The 21,665-nt window shown below is 45.6% G+C and overlaps 3 protein-coding genes across 10 annotated transcripts in view; 1 reads left to right on the top strand and 2 right to left on the bottom strand.

Moving 5' to 3' along the window:
* The window catches only part of Kcnab3 (potassium voltage-gated channel subfamily A regulatory beta subunit 3), an 8,042-nt gene extending 7,561 nt beyond the window's left edge, over window positions 1-481 (bottom strand). The window contains 2 exon segments of the mRNA XM_033762805.1: window position 1; window positions 4-481. The exon segment at window position 1 is cut by the window's left edge and continues 159 nt beyond it. Of these exon segments, the coding sequence (XP_033618696.1) occupies window position 1; window positions 4-70 (68 nt within the window). The 5' untranslated portion in view covers window positions 71-481.
* Window positions 482-957: 476 nt separating this feature from the next.
* Window positions 958-2,774, bottom strand: Trappc1 (trafficking protein particle complex 1). Of its 2 annotated transcripts, XM_010614920.1 has the most exons (5): window positions 2,678-2,774; window positions 2,469-2,567; window positions 2,253-2,323; window positions 1,622-1,760; window positions 958-1,330 (listed from the first exon to the last, which is right to left on the bottom strand). In XM_010614920.1, the coding sequence occupies exons 2-5, from the start codon at window positions 2,565-2,567 to the stop codon at window positions 1,202-1,204; spliced, it is 438 nt and encodes a 145-aa protein (XP_010613222.1). In that variant the 5' UTR covers window positions 2,678-2,774; the 3' UTR covers window positions 958-1,201. The 2 variants fall into 2 exon arrangements, with proteins under 2 accessions (XP_010613222.1, XP_010613221.1); XM_010614919.3 differs by having other exon boundaries at window positions 2,469-2,711.
* A 152-nt stretch (window positions 2,775-2,926) lies between these two features.
* On the top strand, window positions 2,927-20,622 carry Cntrob (centrobin, centriole duplication and spindle assembly protein). Of its 7 annotated transcripts, none has more exons than XM_010614921.2 (20): window positions 2,927-3,044; window positions 3,717-4,044; window positions 4,917-5,001; window positions 5,487-5,568; window positions 6,029-6,185; window positions 7,179-7,295; window positions 7,596-7,712; window positions 8,140-8,238; window positions 9,815-10,051; window positions 10,372-10,518; window positions 14,435-14,568; window positions 15,140-15,265; window positions 15,484-15,646; window positions 16,742-17,009; window positions 18,274-18,428; window positions 18,692-18,755; window positions 18,903-19,073; window positions 19,215-19,347; window positions 19,795-19,867; window positions 20,167-20,621. In XM_010614921.2, the coding sequence occupies exons 2-20, from the start codon at window positions 3,772-3,774 to the stop codon at window positions 20,290-20,292; spliced, it is 2,727 nt and encodes a 908-aa protein (XP_010613223.1). In that variant the 5' UTR covers window positions 2,927-3,044; window positions 3,717-3,771; the 3' UTR covers window positions 20,293-20,621. The 7 variants fall into 7 exon arrangements, with proteins under 7 accessions (XP_010613223.1, XP_010613224.1, XP_010613225.1 ...); XM_010614922.2 differs by having other exon boundaries at window positions 2,927-3,069; XM_010614923.2 differs by having other exon boundaries at window positions 2,927-4,044; window positions 10,372-10,440; window positions 20,167-20,622.
* Window positions 20,623-21,665: the final 1,043 nt, after the last annotated feature.

Below are 21,665 nucleotides of genomic sequence, written 5' to 3'. Positions count from 1 at the left end.
GTCCACACAGACGGTCCTCGCTGCTCCGGCTGCGAAGATTCTGTTCAGTACACGCGATAGACACCTGCATGCCGGCTGGCCAGGGCGAGGGAGGGGGCTCCGAGGGGGCAGGGAAGACTGAGGGCGGACAACCCGGGTCTTGGTGGGGTGATCCACAGGAAAGCGGGAAGGCTGAGGAGGCTGCTGCGGGAGCCGCCAAGACAGGCTTGGGCCCGCGGGGGCACGCTGCGGGAGGTCTTGAGCTTTGCAGAGGAGAGGAAGCAATACCCGGAGCACCAGGAGTGAAGATATTCAGATATTGGGGGCACTGGTGCAAGGGGTAGGAGAGGCAATGGATGAGGGTAAAGGTTGAGGGCGGTCGTCAAAGGGCAGGGACGAGAGAGGAGGGGTGACGGGAGAGGGATGCCACTTCAGCCAGAACCGCAGTGGGACCCGCTGAGCTCCCAGCAGCGTAGGCAGCTAGCTGGCCCAGCTCATCAACATGCAGACACCGCCCCTACATTTACATAGAACCGACCGCCTCCCAGCCAAATCTGTAGCTCATTTGCATAAACCCCGCCTGCCGAGGCTCAGCGGCTGGAATACTGTTCCTAAAACAGCGACATCTGATCCCGGGAGCATGTTTCTCATACTGTGTCCCAGTCATGTCAGCCTTACCCCTGCCCAGTGGTTCTTAGGTGGGAGGGATTTTATCACCGGGATACATGACAAAATTTGGGGACACGCAGAACGGAGGAGGGCTGTGACCGGGGCGGCGGTGAAGGGATGTACTACATCTAGCAAGAGGTAGCAGGAATTGCTGTTAAAATTCTACAAAACACAACAAAGAATTGTCCAGCTCAAAATGTCAACAATGCAGCTTTTGAGACACATAAGCAAAATGCAGACTTTGCAGGGCTGTAGTCAGCCTTACATGGGGGGTGGAACCAGGACCCACACAAACTGACACGCTCAGGCTGCAGAGGATGACAAAAAGTTTATTCTGAATTCTGTGCTTCTTGAAGCGTCAACTTGGGGATAAAACTGGAGACCGGGTCAGTTTGGGAATGTAGAGACCCATGGGGGCAGGGTAGAGGAAGAGGCTTTAGGCTGTTGCCCTGGGAGAGGGTTTGGTGGAGGGACTTATAGTATCCTCAGAAGCTGAAAGTTAGGGAGGGTCCCAGGCAGTCACAAATTCTCCTGGCGGGTGAGGTAGTATACTTCAGCCAGCTCGGGCAGAGAAGAAGGACAGAGAACGGACATAGGAGTCTAGTCGAGAGCGGAAGAGCTCACTTTGCACGGTTTGACCCAGAGGGCACAGGGGATTCTTTACCACCAGTTCCACGTACAGCTGTGGGGAAGAAGAGTATAAGAACTGGCTTGCATACTTTGGCATTTTCAACTTAGTATAACCTCAGAACTGTATGTCTAAATGAATGCATAAGGAATGAGGGCTGGGAGGCAAGCCTTCCCTTAGGAGAAACTGGTGGTGAGAGTTTTTAAGAACTTAAAGACTCCCACAAAAAGTCTGAGTTCGATCGTGATATAATTAGATATAATAAGGGGAGGATCTGAGGGTCTCTTTGGGTTCTGAATGTGGGTATGAGGCTATGGAGGAAGCATCCCCTGGGCTGACACTAACCGCGCTATAGATGTGGTGCAGCACATCTCGGATGGGTCCCACGCCCAAGTCAGTATTCATGACAACCTTGATTCCAGTGGGTGTCTCGTAGTAATGGAGTTTGTAACGGCTAGTTTGGAAGGCCAGGAAGCCATCCTTCCTGCAGAGGTGTTAAAGATGGGTGTTAAAGATGGGAGCATAATCTCTCCCAAAGAAACATTTCTGATGCCCTCAAGGTCAACTTCTTCATCTAAACACATAATTTGTAGGAGCCTGGGGGAGTAAAGTAACCTCCTTTAAAAAAAAATTTTTTTAGACAGGGTCTTGCTTTTATAGTTCAGGGTATCTTTACACTCACTTATGTAGCAAGGCCGGCCTGAACTCGAAGAAATACTCCTGCTTCAGCCTCCCGAGTGCTGGGATTACAGGCATGTGCCACCTGCCCAGCTAAGAAACCTACCTTTATCCCTCAAATTAGCCTTGGTCCTCAATCTCTTTACTTTCAGACTTCCCACTGCTACACCTGCCAGCTTCAGTGCTCTCGCTCTGGAGTCGGCCTCTCCCCTCCCCTTTCTAGGGGCTAAAGTCCTTTCCACTCTACAAAGGACCCCTCCCAAATTCCCAAGGCTATCCCTCCTCTGACACGGCGTACATGTCTAGCGGGGACATCTTGCTGACAAACGAGCGGATAGAGAAGAGCATCCCGTACATCAGCTTGAACTCCTGGAAGGAGAGCGACAGTTAGATCTCAGTTGTTGAGGGAGATAGAGTGGGGAGTAGGTACAAGACGAAATTTAGACAAGGGTGGGCTGGGACACAGTGTTTGGAGATGCGAGGTCACCCGAGTTGCACGGGGCCCTCTAGTCACCTCCTCCTTGGGGATCCCTGCTTGCTTCTTGCGGTGCCACTCGCTGTAGTGCAGACACACTCCATTCCGGTCAAATAGGTACAGGTTGTGGACAGTCATCTGCAGGACAGGACGTGTGAGCCTCACTCCAAGACCGTGTTCACTTCGCAGGAACGCGTTCTTGGCCCCAGAGCCCTCCAACCAGGTGAGAACTCCAACCCTGGACTCACCGGAGTTATTCCGAGCGCCGGAATTACTACGAGCCACTTCCGGTTTCTGAGCAGTCCCGCCCCACTGAGTCTTCAAATTGCTACAGTAGGCAGTAACGCTTTTTTGTCAGACTCCGCCTCTCTCCCTCAACCAATCCGTGGCGCCAGAGCCGCGCAAGCGCGCTCAGGCTCCCAGTCTCCCGAAGCGGTGAAATGCTGCGCGAGCTTGGTCTCGCGGGCGCGTGACGTCTTCCATACGAGCGGGTCAGGGCTGGACTGTGGGCGGGACGCTACCAACGGTTCTTGTAGATCGCTGTGTGAGGAAGAGGGTCTTTGTCTTTAGCGACCCGAGTTCAGAGGGGCCGGGGCAGTCTGTCTCTCCACCTTGGTAAATTCCGGAGTGAGGGCTGGAGGTGCGAAGAGTAATCCGAACCGGGTGGTTTCGGTAGAGATCTCAGGCTAGGTTGGAGGACATCTGAGGGTGTGACTGAAGGTTCACAAGATTTTTCTGGGGTGATAGGGAGGGAGCTACTCTTAGGATCCTTGCTATGGCTTTCTTGCTTGGAAGGACTGGAGGGATTATACGAGGGATTTGATCCGAGGAAGCGTAGGAGGGGAGGTCCAGGAGTGAGGTCCTGCTTCTCTTGGCAGTGGAACCAGTTGAGGGACAGGCACTGAGTTCCTTTTTATTTCTCATGTTCTGTGCATGAGAACTGAAGAGCTCAGTTGGCCAGGGAAAGCCTGTGCGGAAGCTTACCTGCAACTTGCAGCACTCTGGTTGTGTGAAGGAACCGCACTCCTCCTGTTGCCCCCAACCCGCAACCCCTCTTTGGTCCTCTTCCTCTCTGTCTTCTCTGTACTGCAGTCCTCTTTTCCACCGTTCCCAGGGGCTGGGGAAAGGAATGTCTTTGCCCTCTCCATGGCCTTTGAAACCAGAAGAAATTTTTACTTTAACCAGAAAGCCTTGATACCTTTATTCACCAAGGATCCAACAAGAACTCTTCCCCGCTTCTCCCAAATTTTCTTTCTCTGTGAATTTTTCCCTTGTACTCTCCAAAAGTTGGACCAGGAGTTCCCAGCTTTCTGCTGTCTCCAGTTGTCTTCTCCCTGTACTCATGGCCACATCAGCTACCAGCCCCAGTTCACCTCTCCGGGCAGAGGATCTCCTGAGTGAGTCATCAGAACCCCCTGGACTGAATCAAGTGTCCTCTGAGGTGACCTCCCAGCTCTATACTTCTTTGCACCTCAGCCGTCAGGCAGAGGCCACTGCTCGAGCTCAGCTGTATTTAGCCTCCACCTCCTCACCTCCACATGAGGCCTTAGAAGGCCTGGCCCAAGAGCTGAGTCGCAGCTTGTCAGTCGGATTGGAGAACAACTTGAAGAAAAAGGTGAGGAGGGTGATGTGTGACTTAGTGATCTCTAGAGTACTAAACATGAGAAAGTTTTGGGATTGCAAGTTAGCTCTGCTGAGATTTGAGTGGTTGCTTGCAGAATTTAAATTTTACTATGTAGTAAAATATTTCTGAGAACACATGTTTGCGAGGGAGAGAATGATCTGGAACACCATAATTTGAGGAATTGTGATAATTTTTTGTCAAAGACACCTATGCTTTAGGATATGTTGGTATCCTGTGATTGGGTTCTGGGCACTGGAAGAGGAGGGGATAAATTCTTTTGGTTCCAAGTGGGGGGAAAAGGGAACTTGATAACAGCAAAATATGCTAAAATCCTTCCAGTTGAAAATTATTTTGAGTGTATCATTCAATTTGGCATATACATCAAAACATAGTCTGGTCAGTTAAATGTGTTACGGAGAAGTATTTGTGTTGGATAGAAAAGGTGTCAACATCAGTCTGCAGACTGGTTAGGACTGAGCTGGTGAACCTTTTAAAGCTTTTAATGATACTGCCTGCTGTGGCACACATGCCATAGGTTTGTCACCACTGGGTTAGGGCTTCAAGAGTTTAAAACATGATAACCATGGGCTACACAGTCTTTAGACTGCGCATTTGTTTTGCTTTTTAGTTGGCAAGAATCCCCACCACCCTTGTACCTACTCACTTTACTCATTTGCACTACTACTTTTTTGGCTTCAGTAGGCATTTGGGTGTCTGACTCAAGGTTAAGACATTCCTTATTGGGTCTGTCACTTTTGTAGTGTTCCTGGTGCTTGAATAAAAACTATATTCTGGAAATAGAGTGTAGATTGTACAGGTTGCACCTGATTTCTATGTTTGATTCCCCCCCACACACACCCCAGGATGGTTTTAAGCATATTTTTGAAATGGAAAGTGTGCGGGATCAACTCCAGACCATGCTCCAAACCTCACGTGATGCAGCCTATCGTGAGTAAGCCCCTCCCCTGGTGCTTTGTTTTTTGGTTTTTTGTTTATTAGTTGTTTTGTTTTGTTTTTTTGAGACAGAGTCTCACTATGTAGTTCAGACTGGGCTACACAGGGTCTCACTACATAGTGAGACTGACCTGGAACTCCCTGTGTAGTCCAGGCTGGTCTGGAACTTACAGTGATCCTCCTGCCTCAGCCTCCCAATTGCTGGGATTACAGGCGTGTACCACCACGCCCTGCCTCCCCTGGTGCTTTGAAGAAAAGCCTAGATGTATAAGGAGTGAGTGAGGCAAAATAGAGATAAGTGTGAAGGGAAACCTAGACCTCTGAGACAGATTTGAGGAGAAAAGGCATCCATTCTCTGGGAGCCAGGTTGGGGAGTGGGAGAAGGAGAAAGGAAGGCTATCTCCTTTCTTTGTCAAATGATCCCTGTTCCTGGAGTCTTTACCTGACCCTAGCCATGGGGTCTCTTGGGCTGTCTGTAGGGGACCCCCTCACCACGGGTGCTGGCTTAGAGAAACGGGAAGAGGAGTCCTTTGACAGTGACAGCACAGCTACCTTACTCAAGTGAGTTCTTCTTGTGTGTTTTCTTGGAAACCTGAGTGTTCTAATTCTTGGTTCTCTCTTGACTACTATGTACATCTTAGGGATTTAAAAAGTTTGTCACTTAGCTTTTAGTTTTCGTTATTTCTTTACTATTTTCTACCATCTTTATTGTTTCCAGAACCTTAAGTGGTCAGCATCTGCCTAGTACCTGTCTTTCTCTCAACCTTGGTCCTTTTTCTCCTGGAAGAGTTAACTTGTTTGTGTTGAGACTGCAGGGAGTGTGGTATGAAGGAAGTAGCATTGTGGAATGAAGCACAGGCCTATGTGCTATTTATGGTTTTAGCACTTGTCTAGCTTATGATTTTGTGCACATCTCTTACCCTTTCTGGATCTCAGGTTCCTTATTTGTAAAATGTCACAGTGGAACTAATGGGTCTCAAAGGTTTTTCTAACCCTAATATTCTGTACCTGCTTTGCTCAGCACCCAGCTCCTGCAAGATTTATCTCCACCCAGCTCAGCACAAGCTTTGGAGGAGTTGTTTCCCCGCTACACCAGTCTTCGGCCGGGGCTCCCAGTTAATCCCCCAGATTTTCAGGGGCTGAGAGATGCATTGGATTCAGAGCATACTCGCCGTAAGGTGAGGCAGAAAAGCTTCCCTCGAAAAGCTGCAAAGATTAGAAAAGGGACTTGACTGCTAAAAAAGACTGAGAGTTACAAGCCTGAAAGCTGAGACTTTGCTCAAGTGTTTCTTCGAGGAAGCCCTCTTTGATCATCCTGTGTAAAGTGATGCCATTTCCCCTCTAGATAGTTACTCAGGTCACTTTATGATTCCCTTCATATAGCATCTCACTTTTATATATATTGTTTGTTCCCACATTTAAATTCTAGACTTGCCAAGGGCCAATAACTTGTCCTATTTATCACTGGCTCCCTATAGTCTAGAACAGTGATGGTACACCTTTTACAACTTTTAATGCTACAAATAGCCCGCTGTGCCACATGTCCTATAGGTTCACCACCACTGGTCTAGAATATACCACACAGAAACACCCCATACACATTTGCTGAATGGAATTTGTACTTGCTGGCTTTTGCAAAGCTCTGTAGCTATTGGTGATACAATGAGCCTTATTTCCATGAGCCTCAGCCTTAATATCTGAAGGGGACAGAGATGGACAAGGACAAGGAAAAGTCAGAATCCCTGGTTGTCAATTTTAGAATCCTCTCTTCCCATGTTTTAAACTGGTTGGGTATGAATGAAAGTCTTTCCTTTTATTATTGGTTTGTTGAATCATTGTATCCAGTAAGCTCCTTAGCAGGAATAACTTCCCACACTCTGAGTGTGAGCAGGCACCCCTCTGCCACAAGACATAAGGGATTTTTTTTCCCTCAAGATTCCAGGAAAGGGAAGAATCAAGAATCTTAAGTACCTATTTCTTGAGAAGGTAGAGGAAGCTTTGGGCCTTATGTTTCTGTTCAAAAATGCATGGTTTTCCCTCACCAAATCTATTCTGTTCTTGGAATCCAGGTTCCTTGATTTCAGCCAATTTTCTCCTAGAGAAACAAGACAGTTTGGTGCTGTGGTCAGACTAAGGATGAGAAAGATTCAATTCCCTGTTCTTCTTCCCAGCATTGTGAGCGCCACATTCAAAGCCTGCAGACCCGAGTGCTAGAGCTACAGCAACAATTAGCTGTGGCTGTGGCTGCCGACCGCAAGAAGGATATCATGATTGAACAACTGGACAAGGTGCCAGGGTAGCAAAGGGTGGTGAGTCTCTCCAAGCAGAGCCTTGAGTAGTACATGGGGCTGGGGATTTAGCTCAGTGGTGGCGAGCCTGTCCAGCAAGTGCGAGGTCCTGAGTTCAATCCCTGCCCCCCCGCAAAGTAAGTGAGGGGGATTAGGGTTTATTTCTTTGTGTATGCAAACTGCTGAGGTAAGGGGTAGATTTATTTACTGTTGGAAGAAGGTGGCTGTTGGCCTTGCCCCTTTGTGTAGAAAAAGGGCAAAAGGTTATTTTGAAATTCTACCTCATTTGCCTTTCTGGAGACCCTGGCCCGAGTGGTGGAGGGCTGGAATCGGCATGAGGCTGAGCGGACGGAAGTGCTGCGGGGACTACAAGAGGAACGCCAGGCGGCAGAACTTACCAGAAGCAAGCAGCAGGAAGTAGGTGACCTGGATCATACGGCATTAGAACCTAGGTTAAAGATCTCTAGAAAGAAGAGGACAGAAGGACAGAAATAGTTCTTTTTTTTTGGTACTGGGGATTGAACTTGGGACCTTGAACTTGTGAGGCAGGTGGCCGAACCACCGCTAAATCCCCAGCCCAATAGTTCTTGAATTAAACAGATTGACCTCCATCTCGCAGTAGCTGTCCTGACAACTCTTCTTGTCCCCCTTTTCCTCTCCTTTCATTATTTCTGCTCTCAAATTGTGGCTTTCCGTTTTTCCCCACACCATATAGCCTTGTATTTGGCCTCCAAATCATTAATTAACTAAAAAGTTTGAACTTTACATTGTTAGTGATTTTTCAAATAGAGCATAGAGAAATTTCCCTCATTTTCTCTATCTTGTGTACCTCTCTCCTTGGAAGACTGTAACCCGCCTAGAACAAAGCCTTTCAGAGGCCATGGAAGCCCTAAATCAGGAACAGGAAGGTGCCAGACTGCAGCAACGGGAAAGAGAGGCGCTGGTAAGGAGGCTAGGATGGGATAATTTTAGTGGATGCTATTAGTCACTTCTTGAGAGTGAAAGGATACTGGTGACTTGTGGGAGTATTGTCGGTATTTCCAAGGCTGTGTTCCTTACAACACTCGTTTTACTAGATATTTTACCAAAAAAGGCTCTGATGCCAAGTGAGTTTGAAAGTTTCTGCAAAGTATATCCTCATTAAAACTTTACCACCATCTTTAGAATTGTTCTTGTTTGCTTGTTTGGTTGGTTGTTTTGTTTTTTGTTTTTGTTTTTGTTTTTTGCTTTTTGAGACAGGGTCTCACTATCTAGTTCAGACTGCCCTGGAACTGTGTAGCCCAGGCTGGTCTCAGACTCACAGCAATCCTCCTGCCTCAGCCACCCGAGTGCTGGGATTATAGGTGTGAGCCACCATGCCCATTTGGTTGGTTGATTTTTGAAATAATGTCTTTATGTAGTTCAGGGTGGCCTTGAACTCACTATGTAGTATAGGATGGCCTCAAACTTGCAGTAATCCTTCTGCCTCAGCCTCCCATGTGGAATTGTTTTAAAATACAGATTTGTGGGACCCAACCCCAGAGGACAGATGTTTTTTGTTTTGTTTTTTATGCTGTGGATTGAACCCAGGGTCTTACACACACTGGGTAAGCACTCTACCACTGAGCTATACCCCCAGTCTTCCCAGAGATTTTGATTCAATAGTGTATGGTGGAGTTTTAGAATTCATGTATTTTCAGAAATTTCCTGGGTGATTTTATTCAGCCTGGTTTGGGAACTCTGGTCCTGGGTGTACCAAAAAATGTGTGAGATCCCACTGGGAGATTGAGGCAGGACAATTGTGAATTAAAGACCAGCCTGGGCAACTTATCAACATAGTGAGACGTGTCCCCCAAAATAAAAATAGGCTGGGGACGTAGCTCATTGTGAAGGCCTTGCTCTCTCGTATCATAAAAACAAACACACAGACAAAAAAGGTACAGAAAAGTATGGGATAAGACTCATAAAGTTTCTTAGAGCTGAAGTGATGAGATGATTATCCACGGGAGTTGGTACTCGGGTTTGGAAGTTGCTGCTTGCACGACACATGCTTGCTTCATGCAGACTGACACCTGTGGTCTTAACAGGCTATATCCAACAGTGTTGATGGTGATTGTGCCTTAGCTAGTTTCTGCCTACACACTGGCTTTGCTAGTTTTTGTGCAATTTCTTTTGATGGTGGTGGTGGTAGTTATTACATGTTGAGTATTTACTATGTGCCAAACAGTGTGCTAGATGCTTTACTTACACATTTTACTTTACTCCCCACAAGGCAGGCTCTGTTGTTGTCTCCATTTTACAGATAAAGATATGTGCCTAAGAACACATAGTAAATAAACAATAGCTAGGATAGAGACTAAAATTTGAATCCAAGTCCACCTAACTCTAGGGTAGGAGTTCTAATCTATATTACCATCCTTTGAGCTTATCAACTATTATATTTTCAGTGAGCATAATTCTTAGTGGGCACATTGTATGGTGGCAGGTTGCTGATCCTTTGAGGGCCTACTGAAGATCTTGTTTTTGTCATGGGGCTTTAGGAAGAAGAAAGGCAGGCTCTGACCCTGAGCTTGGAGGTTGAACAGCAGCGGAGTCGTGCTCTGCAGGAAGAGCGGGATGAGGCTCGGGCTGGGCAACTCAGTGAGCATCGGAAGCTGGAGACCCTTCAGGTTGCCCTGGAAAAAGAGCAGCAGGCCTGGGCCCAGCAAGAGCACCAGCTTAAGGAGCACTACCAGACACTGCAGGAGGAGAGCCAGGCTCAGCTGGAAAGGGAAAAGGTAAAAGCAGCATTTGGAAGATTTGGGAAATGGGAACGATTGAAGGGCAAAGTTACCGAATGTGGGATATAAATAGGGACAAGGATGGAGAGTGGAGAGCTGTATGTGGGAGGCAAGGCTGAGAGACTAGGATCAGCAGGAAGGACTGGGGCCTGAAATGCATGGTAGGCCAAAGAGTGACTTTATTAGGGAGGAGGAAATAGTACACATGGGAGCAGAGAGAGAGGAACTTGGGTTTTAGTTAGGGAATGGGCAGATGGGAATAGAGGTAACTGGAGACAATAAATGAGGTATGTCTCACATTTGCTTTCCCTTCTAAGGGGAACAGCCAAAGGGAGGCCCAAGCAGCCCGGGAAGCCCAGCAGCAGTTGGCATTGGTGCGGTCTGAGGTACGGCGGCTGGAAGGGGAACTGGACACAGCTCGGAGAGAGAGAGATGCCCTGCAGCTGGAGATGAGCTTAGTGCAGGTCAGCAGGCAGAGGGTGCTTGAGGGTTTTCGTTTGTTTATTTGTTTGTTTTTATCTTATTGAGTTTATTGGTACATTTTAAGTATACAGTACAGTTACATTCATTATTGGGATCTCTACCTTCACATGACAGCTCTTGGTTCTCATTTTTCCCCATACCCTTGCCCTCCCTTCACCCCCTGCAGAGGTTTTTTGTTTTGTTTTGTTTTGTTTTAATGGTAGAGAGAAGTGGTCCTGAGGCCTTGGAGTCATGGCTGATATCCCATTTCAGATATTTTGGGTTTTTTCAACGGTTTCTATTTCTTAAGGTGTTTCTTCTGTCTTACACTCAGAGCCATTTCTCATTGAGTGACAATTTCCCATAGTATCAGACTAACCTAGAGGTACTTACAGGAGTAAAGAAAGTTAAATCTATTCAAGATTTTTTAAAAAAGTCTATTCAAGACAGTTCATATTATTTTAGGATTTTTTTTTTGAGACAGTGTCTTGCCATATAGTTCATACTGGCCTTGGTCTCACTGTGTACCTTGAACTCACGGGAATCCTCCTGCATCAGCCTCCCAGGTGCTAGGATTACAGTTGTGTGCCACCACGCCTGGTAGTTTGTATTATTTTAAAAGAGATGACACTACACTTAGTGCGTCAACTATATGAACAGCTGAAATCTTTTATCAGAGATCCGATTCCAATCATAACAGTCTGCTTTGTAATTCTTGTTACTTAAAAAACTTCTGTTAATCTCTCTGAGTAGGTTGGAGACCCAGGAGATCAAAGTGATTGTTTTATGTACTTATGAGATTCTCATAACCTCTCATGGGCTGGCATTGAATAATACCTACAAATTATTTGTCAGATATAACGAGACTTTTGAAAATGCTTTCCATCTAGCTAATGCAGTGAACTTTAACTTTAATCTAGTCAGATCCTTGCCATATAATATAACAAGGCTTGGCAAACCTTTTCTGTAAAGGACCAGATAGTAAATATTTTTGGATTTGTGGGTATGGTCTCAGGTACAGCTACTTCACTGGGCTGTTGTACCACAGAAGTAGCTGTAGACATATGTAAATGAGCAGACATGTAATATTCCATAAAACTTCATTCACAAAAGCAAGCAGAGGAGGGCTGAATTGGGCTGTAGTTTGCTGAAAAGGTAGGAGAAAGCTTTGTCCTAATGCATGGTGGAGGTGGAGGCGTAGCATTAAAAAAAGAGCGCTGAGCTAGGAGCCAGGACACTTAGTTATGCTTCTGATTAGAATTTTGACCTTTCTGGGCCTCTTGTTTTTATGTGAAAAATATGTGTTAAGGTTACATGAATTTCTGAGAGCAAGTCAAGAAGTAGAATTGAAAATGGCCAGTGGGAGTTAAAGAAGCAAGAGAAATCAGGGATGACTCCAGGTTTCACACAGCTCAGGTGGACAGGAAATATAATAGGAAGAAAAGTCTTGAAGGTGTATTAGTTAGCTTTTTGTTACTGTGACCAAAATATATGACTAATACAATTTAAAAAAGAAAAGACATTTTGGCTTCTGACTTCAGAGGTTTCACTCCATGGTTAATTGGCTCTAAGGCAGAAATACCACAGTGGAAGAGTATGGTACAGGAAAGCTGTTCACCTCAGGTCAGAAAGCAGAGACCCAGAGAGGAAGGGGCTGGGGACAAGACGTAGCCTTCAAAGGTGTGCCCCCAGTGACCTGCTCCCCCTAGCTAGACCCCACCTCCAGGAGCTAGTTCAGCTATGCACTCAATGGATTAGTCAATGGTGAGGTTAGTACCCTCACAATCCAGTCACTTATTTGGGTCTGGACATCTCTCAATCCAATCAAGTTAACAAGATTAACCGTTACAGAGGGTAAAAGCCAAAAGAGTTGAACTTTGAGTATCTTCTACTTCAGGTGTATCCAAATAGATCTATCCATTGGGTCACTAATGTATGGACTTAAAGTCTTGGAAAAAAAGTCTAGTCTAACGAGAGAGATTTAGGGAATGTTAAGATGTAAATGGTAGCAAACACCTAACCTAAATATAAAAGTTAATTATATACATAGAATGTTAGCTCACAGCAGAAAAGAACAGAAGGTCAGAATTGAACGAAACATTCAACCTTTATAGGCAGAGTGGTTAGCTGAGACTGTCAGATAGAAAGAATGAGGAGAGGTTTGGTGGTGGGGCTGAGGGAAATAAGTTTTGGAAGAGAGGATTGACTTGAGATGTCAGGTATCACATTAGACAGATCACATTAGACAAAGACTGAAAAACATTTGCTATTGGACTTTAAGCTCTGTAAAGTAGTGTAGCAGAAATCAGATTGTAGTGCGTTGAAGAAATATGTGAGAAAATGTAGACAGCAATTGTAGACCAACTCTATTTATGGAGCAAGGGATATTTATTGAATAGTTACTGGGTTTCAGGTATTCTACTAGGGATACCATGCATATTATTTCTAACACGTATCAAAGGATTACTCTATTTAACATTTCTCTGGGTTAATATAATTTGTTTATTTGTTTGTTTGTTTTTGTTTTTTGAGACAGGATCTGGCTCTGTAATTTAGGCTGGCCTTGAACTCCAGGCAGTCCTCCTGCCTCAGCTTCCAAAGTGCTGGGATTATAGCTATGAGCCACCACGCCCAGCAATTAATACATTTCTGAAGCAGTAGATGAACAGATAAAGAAAATATGGTATTTACACACAATGGAGTACTCCTCTGTCATAAAGAAGGACAGACTTCAGTTATTTGTAGGAAAACGGGTGTACCTTGAGACCATAATGTTAAGTGAAATAAATCAGACACACAAGCTTAAAAACTGCATAATTTCTTTTATATGAGAAACACAACATATAAATAAAGTGCAAAATAAAAGAGAGAAAACTTATTGTAATCCAGCATAGCCAATGTATCTAACTGTACCTTAGCTGGGCATGGTGGCACATGCCTATAATCCCAGCACTCGGGAGGCTGAGGCAGGAGGATGACTGCAAGTTTGAGGCCAGCTTGGGCTACATAGTGAATTCAAGAGTAGCCTGAACTACATATGAGACCCTGTCTCAAAAAGACCAAAAAGTAAAATAAAAGTGTACCTTGATTTAGTAGTATAATTGTTTTGTGTGTTTTATGTTTTTTGGCATGTGAGTCTGGCTATTAATCTGTGTTTATAGTAATTAACTTGATAAAGACTTGTAAAATAAATTTGATCCTGGCCAAAAAGAAAAAAATTTAACAAAAAAGGGGGTGGAGGGCAAGGGGAGAAAAAAAAATGGAGATGTGTTATGTACATGTATCAATTCCCCACAATGAATGTAATCATGTTCTGCAAATGGGTACTAATAAACATTTTTAAAAATACATTTCTTAACCTAGTTGTGGTGGTACACACTTGCAGTCAATCCCAAATACTCAAGAGGTTGAGGCAGAAGGATCGTACTGGACTTCACAGTGAGACTGTATTTCAAAAACAAAACTAAAAAACAAAAATGAAAACATATACACACACACACACACACACACACATTATATATATTTTTTGTTTGTTTGTTTGTTTGTTTGTTTTGAGAAAGGGTCTCACTATGTAGTTGAGACTGACCCAGAACTCACTATGTAGCCCAGGCTGGTCTCGAACTCACAGCGATCCTCCTGCCTCAGCCTCCCAAGTGCTGAGATTGCAGGCATGCACCACCACCCCCATCTATATTATTATTATTATTTTATCTGAAGTTATTTTTACTTTTGTATACATATGTGATACATGTCATTCAATAAGAACGGGAAACCTCTTTCATTCCTGTGGCAAGATTCTTGTTCTTCATCCCTTAGGCAGAGGAGGGGAATGTTGGTACTGGATTTTGGCTACGTCATGTCCTCCATGTCTTCTAAGCAACAGGATTGAGTGGTTACCCCACCTTGCTTCACTCCCAGGCCCGATTTGAAAGCCAGCGGATCCAGATGGAGTCAGAGCTGGCTGTGCAACTAGAGCAGCAGGTGACAGAGCGGCTGGCACAGGCTCAGGAGAGCAGCCTACGGCAAGCAGCCTCCCTAAGGGAACATCACAGGTACTTGGGACTTACTGGTGCTGCTTCTCTTGGCCATAGCAGGTGTTGTCAGTGCCCTGCCCACATGTTCTTGGTGTCCTTTGAGTCCTTTACCATTTTCGAGCCACTGGCTCTCAGTATAGCTTTACTGCCATCAGCCAGGACCTCGAGAGCCAGGGCCTGCAGATTTTCTCCCTTAGGGAGGAGCCCTTAACCATGATCTGAAGGGTGCAGGACTGTGAAGGGTCCCGCTTGCTGGGAGTGTGTCAGAGTGTGACCCATACTGTCTCCAGAGCTATCCTGTGGGACTAAGTCTCTTCCCCATCCCAGTTTCACTTCTCTACCCCTACCAGTTTTTTGTTTTTTGTTTTTTGTTTTCTGGAAATGCTCCTTGAATGCCTCACTTTGTCATAAATTCTTGTCTCTGCCTCTGGGGAGCTGATTCTGAGGCCCCTGCTTTGTCCTTCCCTTTTCATGGCCAGGCTGGGTGATTGGGAGCAGGCCCTCTTCCCCTTCATCTGCACACATTCTTTTCTCATTGATCGTGTCTGTCTCCAGTCTCAGCGCTGTTTTCTCACCTGTGCCTTTCTAGGAAGCAGCTGCAGGACCTTAATGGGGAGCACCAGCAGGAACTGGCCACTCAGCTGGCTCAGTTTAAAGTGGAAATGGCAGAACGAGAAGAACGGCAACAGCAGGTGGCTCAGGACTATGAGATCAGGTGCTAATTCCTGGAGTAGCCTTTTAGGCCTCAGCCCCTTCATCATGGGTGGGTCTGGACTGGGAATGGTAAAGAGCTGCCCCTCTAGATCCTCTGTCCTCTTCTGAACTGGTGAGCTCCTTGCAAAGTCACAAGTATTTGACATTCCATCCTTGCTTTTATTGTCCACATCTCTGCTCCCTTAAAGGCATGGAGTCACTCTCCCCTCTTTCCTTCAGACTGGCACGGGAGCAAGCGCGAGTACGGGACCTACAGAGTGGAAACCATCAGCTGGAGGAGCAGCGGGTGGAGCTGCTGGAACGGCTCCAGGCCATGCTTCAGGCCCACTGGGAGGAGGTCAACCAGCTGCTTAGCACCACCCTCCCACTTCCTGACCCTCCGGTAGGCATCACCCACCAGAGCTAAGCGGCTAGGATTATGTTTAGATTCCTTCTGTGAAAGTCTAGCTCCCTCCCCAGGGAAGTCATAAGTAAGGAACACATCAGGATCTCACCAAAATGAAGCTGGCCCCACTCCACTGGGCATAACTTTTCCCAGCCCCCAGAGATGATGAATCATCTGTGGTACTCATTTGGTAGAATGACAGTTGAATTAATTATGGGAGTAAGGGCTAAAATTGATGCTAAGTCTTGCACTAGAGTAGAATCTTACGCTTAGCCCTTCTTACGTTGGAGTCTCTTACTTTTAATTATGAAATTTTTATTATTAGCTAAAATGTTTCCTAGAGTAGGTATAGACATGCACATGGTTTTAAAAAAAATCTGAACTGTTTATAAGAAGGTATACAGGGCGAAGTTATCCCTGTCCTGTCCCTGTGTCTCCACGCCCCAGGTCTCCTCCTCAGAAGCAGCCACTGAGCTGGTGTCTTGCACCTGCCCTCCTTCCCCTTCCCACTCTACCCCCATCTCAAATCCTAAATAATCCCCTTCTGTCTGCTGCTGTGTGACTTTTTAGTCAGTCCAGCACTTACTGATGAGTGTAGTAGTTTCATATATTTTGCATCTACAGTGTTACAGTAAGTATGAAAGTATGTCTTTGTATTAGGTACCTATAAAACCTTTAGAGATAGAATTGTAAGGTCAAAAATGAGCTGTTTAAAATCTGATAGTCAGATATGGTGGCACATGCCTATAATCACAGCACTTGGGAGGCCGAGGAACAAAGATAATGAGTTCAAGACCAGCTTTGACAATTTAGTGTCCCTGTCTCAAAAAAAGGGGGGTGCATATAGAAATGGCTAGAAATTACCCAATCTTCTTTCTCCTTTTAAGAAAGTCCTAGTACAGTTGTTTGTTTATTTTGGGGGGGGTGTACCAGGGATCGAACTCAGGACCCTGCGCTTCCAAGGCAGGTGGTGGAACCACTGAGCCAAATCCCTGGCCCTGTTGTTTATAATCTTATTCAAGTATCTGTACTGTGTCTTGTCTCTTTAAACCCAGTGGACTTGAACCTTCTTCCATTCTCTCTCCCTGCTAGGTTCCTCCCACTGGGCCCTCCAGCTCTGATCCCCCAGAGCTGGAGAAGGGGGAGAGAAATATCTGGACCATGCCTCCTGTGGCTGTGGCACTGAAGCCCGTGTTGCAGCAGAGCCGGGAAGCCAGGGATGGCAGGGATGAGCTGCCCGGAGTGCCTCATGCTGACTGCAGCCCCTCCCCAGACCTTAGCTTACTGCTGGGCCCCTCTTTTCAGAGCCAGCATTCCTTCCAGCCCCTGGAGCCCAAACCAGATCTTACTCCATCAATAGGTAACTGAAGGCAGAAGTCACTGAGGTTCCCTTTGTGTGCACTGATGGATTGGCCCCCTTACCTACTTCCTTTCTGATGGGGATGTGAGCATTAGATTTCCTAGTTGTCTTAGTGATCATAAGTTGCAAAGAGAGGAAACCCACTCACACTGATTCAGATAAAGGCAGTCGAGAGCTCATGGAAATGTATTGTAGTGCAGTTTAATGGGATGAGAACAGGGGTGCCATTGGAAATTGTGATAGCTGTCCCCTCTCTCTTTGGTCCTTGACTCTGCCTTATCATGTACACTTGTTCCTTTTTCTTGCTAAACCAGAATATATTCTCGCTTTCCCTCCTCCCCCACTCTGTTTTTGTTCCTCACAACTTTGACTTGTATATGGGTTTGACCAGACTCTAGATTGATTGATTGATTGATTGATTTAATTTATTTTTTTGAGACAGGGTCTCACTATGTAGTTCAGACTGCCCTGGAACTCACTATGTAGCCCAGGCTGGTCTCGAACTCACAGCGATCCTCCTGCCTCAGCCTCCCAAGTGCTGGGATTACACCCAGACTCTAGATATTTATGAGACATTGGCCTCTCATTTTCTTGGGTCAAACTTAAAAGGCCACATGGTAAGTTGGAAACCATCCACTAGATTGGCTCACGGGGGATGTCAAGGTCCACCTCGGTTTAGTCAGCTGTCACTCTGATGGATGGGAGTACAAACCTGACCTAGGGTGAGTTAAGAATTTGGGATGAAGCTGGGCATACTGTTATATTCCTCAAACCCCAGCTACTGAGGTAGGAGGATCACAGGTTTGAGGGTAGCCTGGGCTTCATAGCAAATGCTTGTCTCAAATTAAAATTTTTAAAAAGTGTTGGGGGTGTAGCTAGTGGTTGTGCTCTTGCCTAGCATGTGCAAGGGCCTTCGTTCCAATTGGAGGAGGAGGAGGAGAAGGAGGGAGGAGAGAGGAGGGAGGAGGAAGAGGAGGAGAAAAGATTGAGAGGCACATTGTAGTCTGTTCTTTAAGGAATTTATTGTTCTATTTAATTTAGTTTGAGCCACAGCTTTCTTCTAACACTTGTGTATTAGAATTTCCCAGTCACTTCCAACCCTTCTCTCTCCAGTTCTTTTAAACCTTGCTTGTCACCGTCTCCTGGCTGTGATGTCCCTCTACATTTAATAGTGTCTTTTCTTTTGGGTGTTCGGTGATGGTTTGTGGAGGTACGCTGTCCCCGACACACATGTACCCCCGTGCCCATCTCTTCCACATTATAGCTGAAGACTTCTCTGTACTCGGGGCCTTCCATCCTGATCACAGAGCAGAACGGCCGTTCCCTGACGCAGATCTAGGGTCTGAGGGAGATGGCTTCCTAAAGCAGGGGCTGCCACCTGCTTCTCAGCTGGAAGGCCTCAAGAATTTTTTGCAGCAGGTAAGATACTCTACCCAGACCACCTTGCTTTCTTGTCCCCTTTCTTATTTTCTCTTTTCATTTGATGAGTCTAGGACTATGGCTTCTCTTTAGGAACAATTCTTTGTCCCAGCTCCATACTCTTATCTCATTCCTAGTATACAATTCTCTTCTGGAACCTAGGCTACCAATGCTGCCCTTTACTTTACCACCCTCTACTACCCTCAATATCTAGTTCTTTCTCTATCAGTCCTCTAAAGAACCTTACTGTCCTGTCTCCCCAGCTGCTGGAGACAGTACCTCAGCACAACAAGAGTCCCTCTGTTGACCTGTTGCCTCCCAAGTGTGGTGAGTTCCAACTCTGAAGAGGGTTGAGGATGTGCCTGGGAGAGGTGGAAGCTGGTGATCTAGGATGGATGTTTAAGAGCTGTTAGATAGGAGGACTTCCTTGGCTCTGTCTTATTCTTCTTTCTTGGATCTCTTTCTTTTTGCTAGGTCCCCAGACCGTGCCATCTTGGGAGGAAGCCTCTCAAGTGCCTCACCTTCCACCTCCTGTCCATAAAACCAAAGTCCCTTTAGCCATGGCATCTAGTCGTTTCCGAGTTCATGAGCTTCCCTCTTCATATTCGCAAGGCAGTGGTCCCCACACTGGCTCCCCAGAGAAAGGTAAGCAGGCCATGGTTTACTAGGGTTGGGGTGGGGGTGGGGTTGGATATGGATTTTAAGGCCCTCTGCATTCCTGGGAAGAAGGGAGGAAGGTGGGGAGAGGGGCCCTAGGGCCATCATTATTACCAACATGTATCTCAGGTGCAGATGGGCTCAGCTCCTCGAGGCAGATGATGGAGGTGTCTCAGTTGTTACGACAGTACCAGGCTCGGGGCTGGGGGGCTCTGTCTGCTGAGGACCTGCTGCCCTACCTGAAGAGGCTGGAACACGGCAGGTACAAGCCTGGGAGGAATCTGGATTAGGGAAACGGGCCAGGCAGGACAGGGGGTGTGTGCATGTTAGTCATTGAGTGGTCTTTTGTCCTTTTCTGAAGAGAAAAGTGAAGGATGAGATGCAGAGCTAGGTCTTTACTTACTGCTCCTTTTGTCTCTTCCTTTCCACTGCTCTTTTCTTTTCTAAAGTAAAACAAACCTCTTCCCCATGTCTCTGTACCTTAGTGTTTTTCTTCTCTTTACTCTGCAACTCAAAACCCAGAATCCTAGGGTTAGGGTTAGGGTTAGACTTTAGCTTATCTAGTCCTAACACCTCATTTGATTTCACTAATGTCATCTCTCATCCCCGACTCCACTGAGTTTGTTCTTATTTGGAGTATTTCTTCCAGTTTTGGGTAACATTGTGGTAGGCACCTTCCCTATCCTTATACCCTTGATTTGTGTGGCAGGACTGATAGCCGAGGAGAAAATGTCCCCAGAAGGAACCCAGACTCCCGCTTGGGTGAGATCTCTCGGAAAGAGGTGAGGGAGCATCAGGCAGAGACCAAGGGCAAGGCTCTCATTGACCATTTCCTTCAGTTCTTTCATCTCTCCCCTGTCTTTGGCTGGCTGTGCTTCCCCATTGACCGGCACCTCCTGTCCCTGGTCCCATTAGCTGGAGTGTGGACTTTTACTTGTGGTGATTGGTTATAGGTGGAGCATGGACTTTCTTTCCCTTGTGGTGATTGGTTCTGACCCTTTCCTTGCACCATGACTTCCTTGATGGGATAGGGGATTGAGAATATATGACACTATTTCTTTTCTTTTCCTTAAAATCTCAGATCCCTTCCCAGGCTGTACCTCGCCGCCTTGCTACAGCTCCTAAAACTGAAAAACCTCCTGCTCGGAAGAAAAGCAGCCACCCTGCCCCTACCAACATGAGGAGTCGGGGGGGAATTTGGAAATGAGCCCCTGGCCTTTCTCTGCTTTGTTCTCTCCTGGTGGTTATTTAATAAATGCTTAGTAATCTTTATTAGAGTCTCTGACTCAGAGCAATTTGGAAAATGGAGATTTTTGCAGGAAATTACTTTGTAAAGAAACCTCTTTCTATTTGAGTATGTGTTTTATACATTGTTTATGTGTTATTTCCTATGGGAAAAGACAGTATTTTGGTATTTTGAAAGAAGACAGTGTGACTAGACTTTAGAAGTTTGAGTGAGCTAATGTTCTGTGTTTAAAGAGTAAGCCATACTGATTGGTACTGGGATTATGGGTGGTTATTTATTTTGTATGCATTTTTGTATTTTCTAAAACAAGTATGTTATTTTGATCAGAAAAAACAATCTTTTAATAAAATATTACATTTTATATGAAATACTTGAGTAAAAATGTGATTGTTGGGGAAAGAATTCTGTCCTTTAAGAACAGATAATTCTTGTAGGTTGCACTGGTGGGATTCAGTCTGGCAGATTCTGCTCTAGCTATTACATGTATTATGGCTGTAATCTTCACTATTGCATTTAAGACACGTGTTAAACATAAGCATGCTGGCAGAAAGGGGGGGGTCCATGTTTCCAAATATTTCCATCCTAATGCTCACCAAAACTATCAAAGAAAAAAATGTTAAAGAAGAATATAATATCTACTTGACGCTAAGAAAGACCTTAACTTCAAGGCACAGCGCTGAAACACACACAGTATAGTGTCAAGTAAACTGAAGGAGGAAGCTTTAAGACCTTCACATAGGAACCCACATACTGCTTCATTCCAGACTTCAAAACTGAGCCCCTGTTCTGGAGTATAGCACAGGTGGTGACCATGGGAAGTGCAGTCTGAAGGGCATGGTCCTAGGTGGGTGTTTGAGGAACAGAGTTCCTTTGATTTGGTCCTGAATTAGTTGATCAGATTTGGGATAGACATGATTGAAAATAGAGTCACAAGGTGTTTTAATTTTTTTCCATTAAGTTTATTGGTACATTTAAAGCAAATGACACAGTTACAATTATCATTGGGATCTTCTACCTTTACATGGTCTATCTTGGTTCTTGTTTTTTCCCCATACTCCTACCATCCCTTCACCCCTTTCACCCTTCCCTATTTACAAAGACTTTGTTTCCATTTTTTCATATTTTTTCTTTTCCCTTCTTTCCTTTCCCCTCCCTATCCCACTTCCCCTTTAGCCATTTTCTTTCTTTCTTTTTTTTCCTCTCATTGAGTTTATTGGTACATTTTAGGTGTACAGTACAGTTACATTCATCATTGGGATCTTGTACCTTTATATGACAGGTCTTGGTTCTCATTTTTACCCCTTGTCCCTGCCTTCCCTTCACCTCTCCTCTCC

This window comes from Fukomys damarensis, unplaced genomic scaffold (genome assembly GCF_012274545.1).
Source record: "Fukomys damarensis isolate Sample0158 unplaced genomic scaffold, DMR_v1.0_HiC HiC_scaffold_13, whole genome shotgun sequence".
NCBI lineage: Eukaryota > Metazoa > Chordata > Mammalia > Rodentia > Bathyergidae > Fukomys > Fukomys damarensis.
Note: the sequence above shows the minus strand (reverse complement) of the source record. Positions and strands in the feature narration are given on the sequence as shown.

Coding starts and splice junctions, on each gene's coding strand:
- Cntrob (XM_010614921.2), top strand. CDS start 3,772: ATGGCCACATCAGCTACCAGCCCCAGTTCACCTCTCCGGGCAGAGGAT. Junction 5,569..6,028: donor AGCACAGCTACCTTACTCAA/GTGAGTTCTTCT, acceptor TGCTTTGCTCAG/CACCCAGCTCCTGCAAGATT. Junction 14,569..15,139: donor TCCCTAAGGGAACATCACAG/GTACTTGGGACT, acceptor GTGCCTTTCTAG/GAAGCAGCTGCAGGACCTTA.
- Trappc1 (XM_010614920.1), bottom strand. CDS start 2,567: ATGACTGTCCACAACCTGTACCTATTTGACCGGAATGGAGTGTGTCTG. Junction 2,324..2,468: donor CAGGGATCCCCAAGGAGGAG/GTGACTAGAGGG, acceptor CTCTCCTTCCAG/GAGTTCAAGCTGATGTACGG. Junction 1,331..1,621: donor TGCACCACATCTATAGCGCG/GTTAGTGTCAGC, acceptor TCTTCCCCACAG/CTGTACGTGGAACTGGTGGT.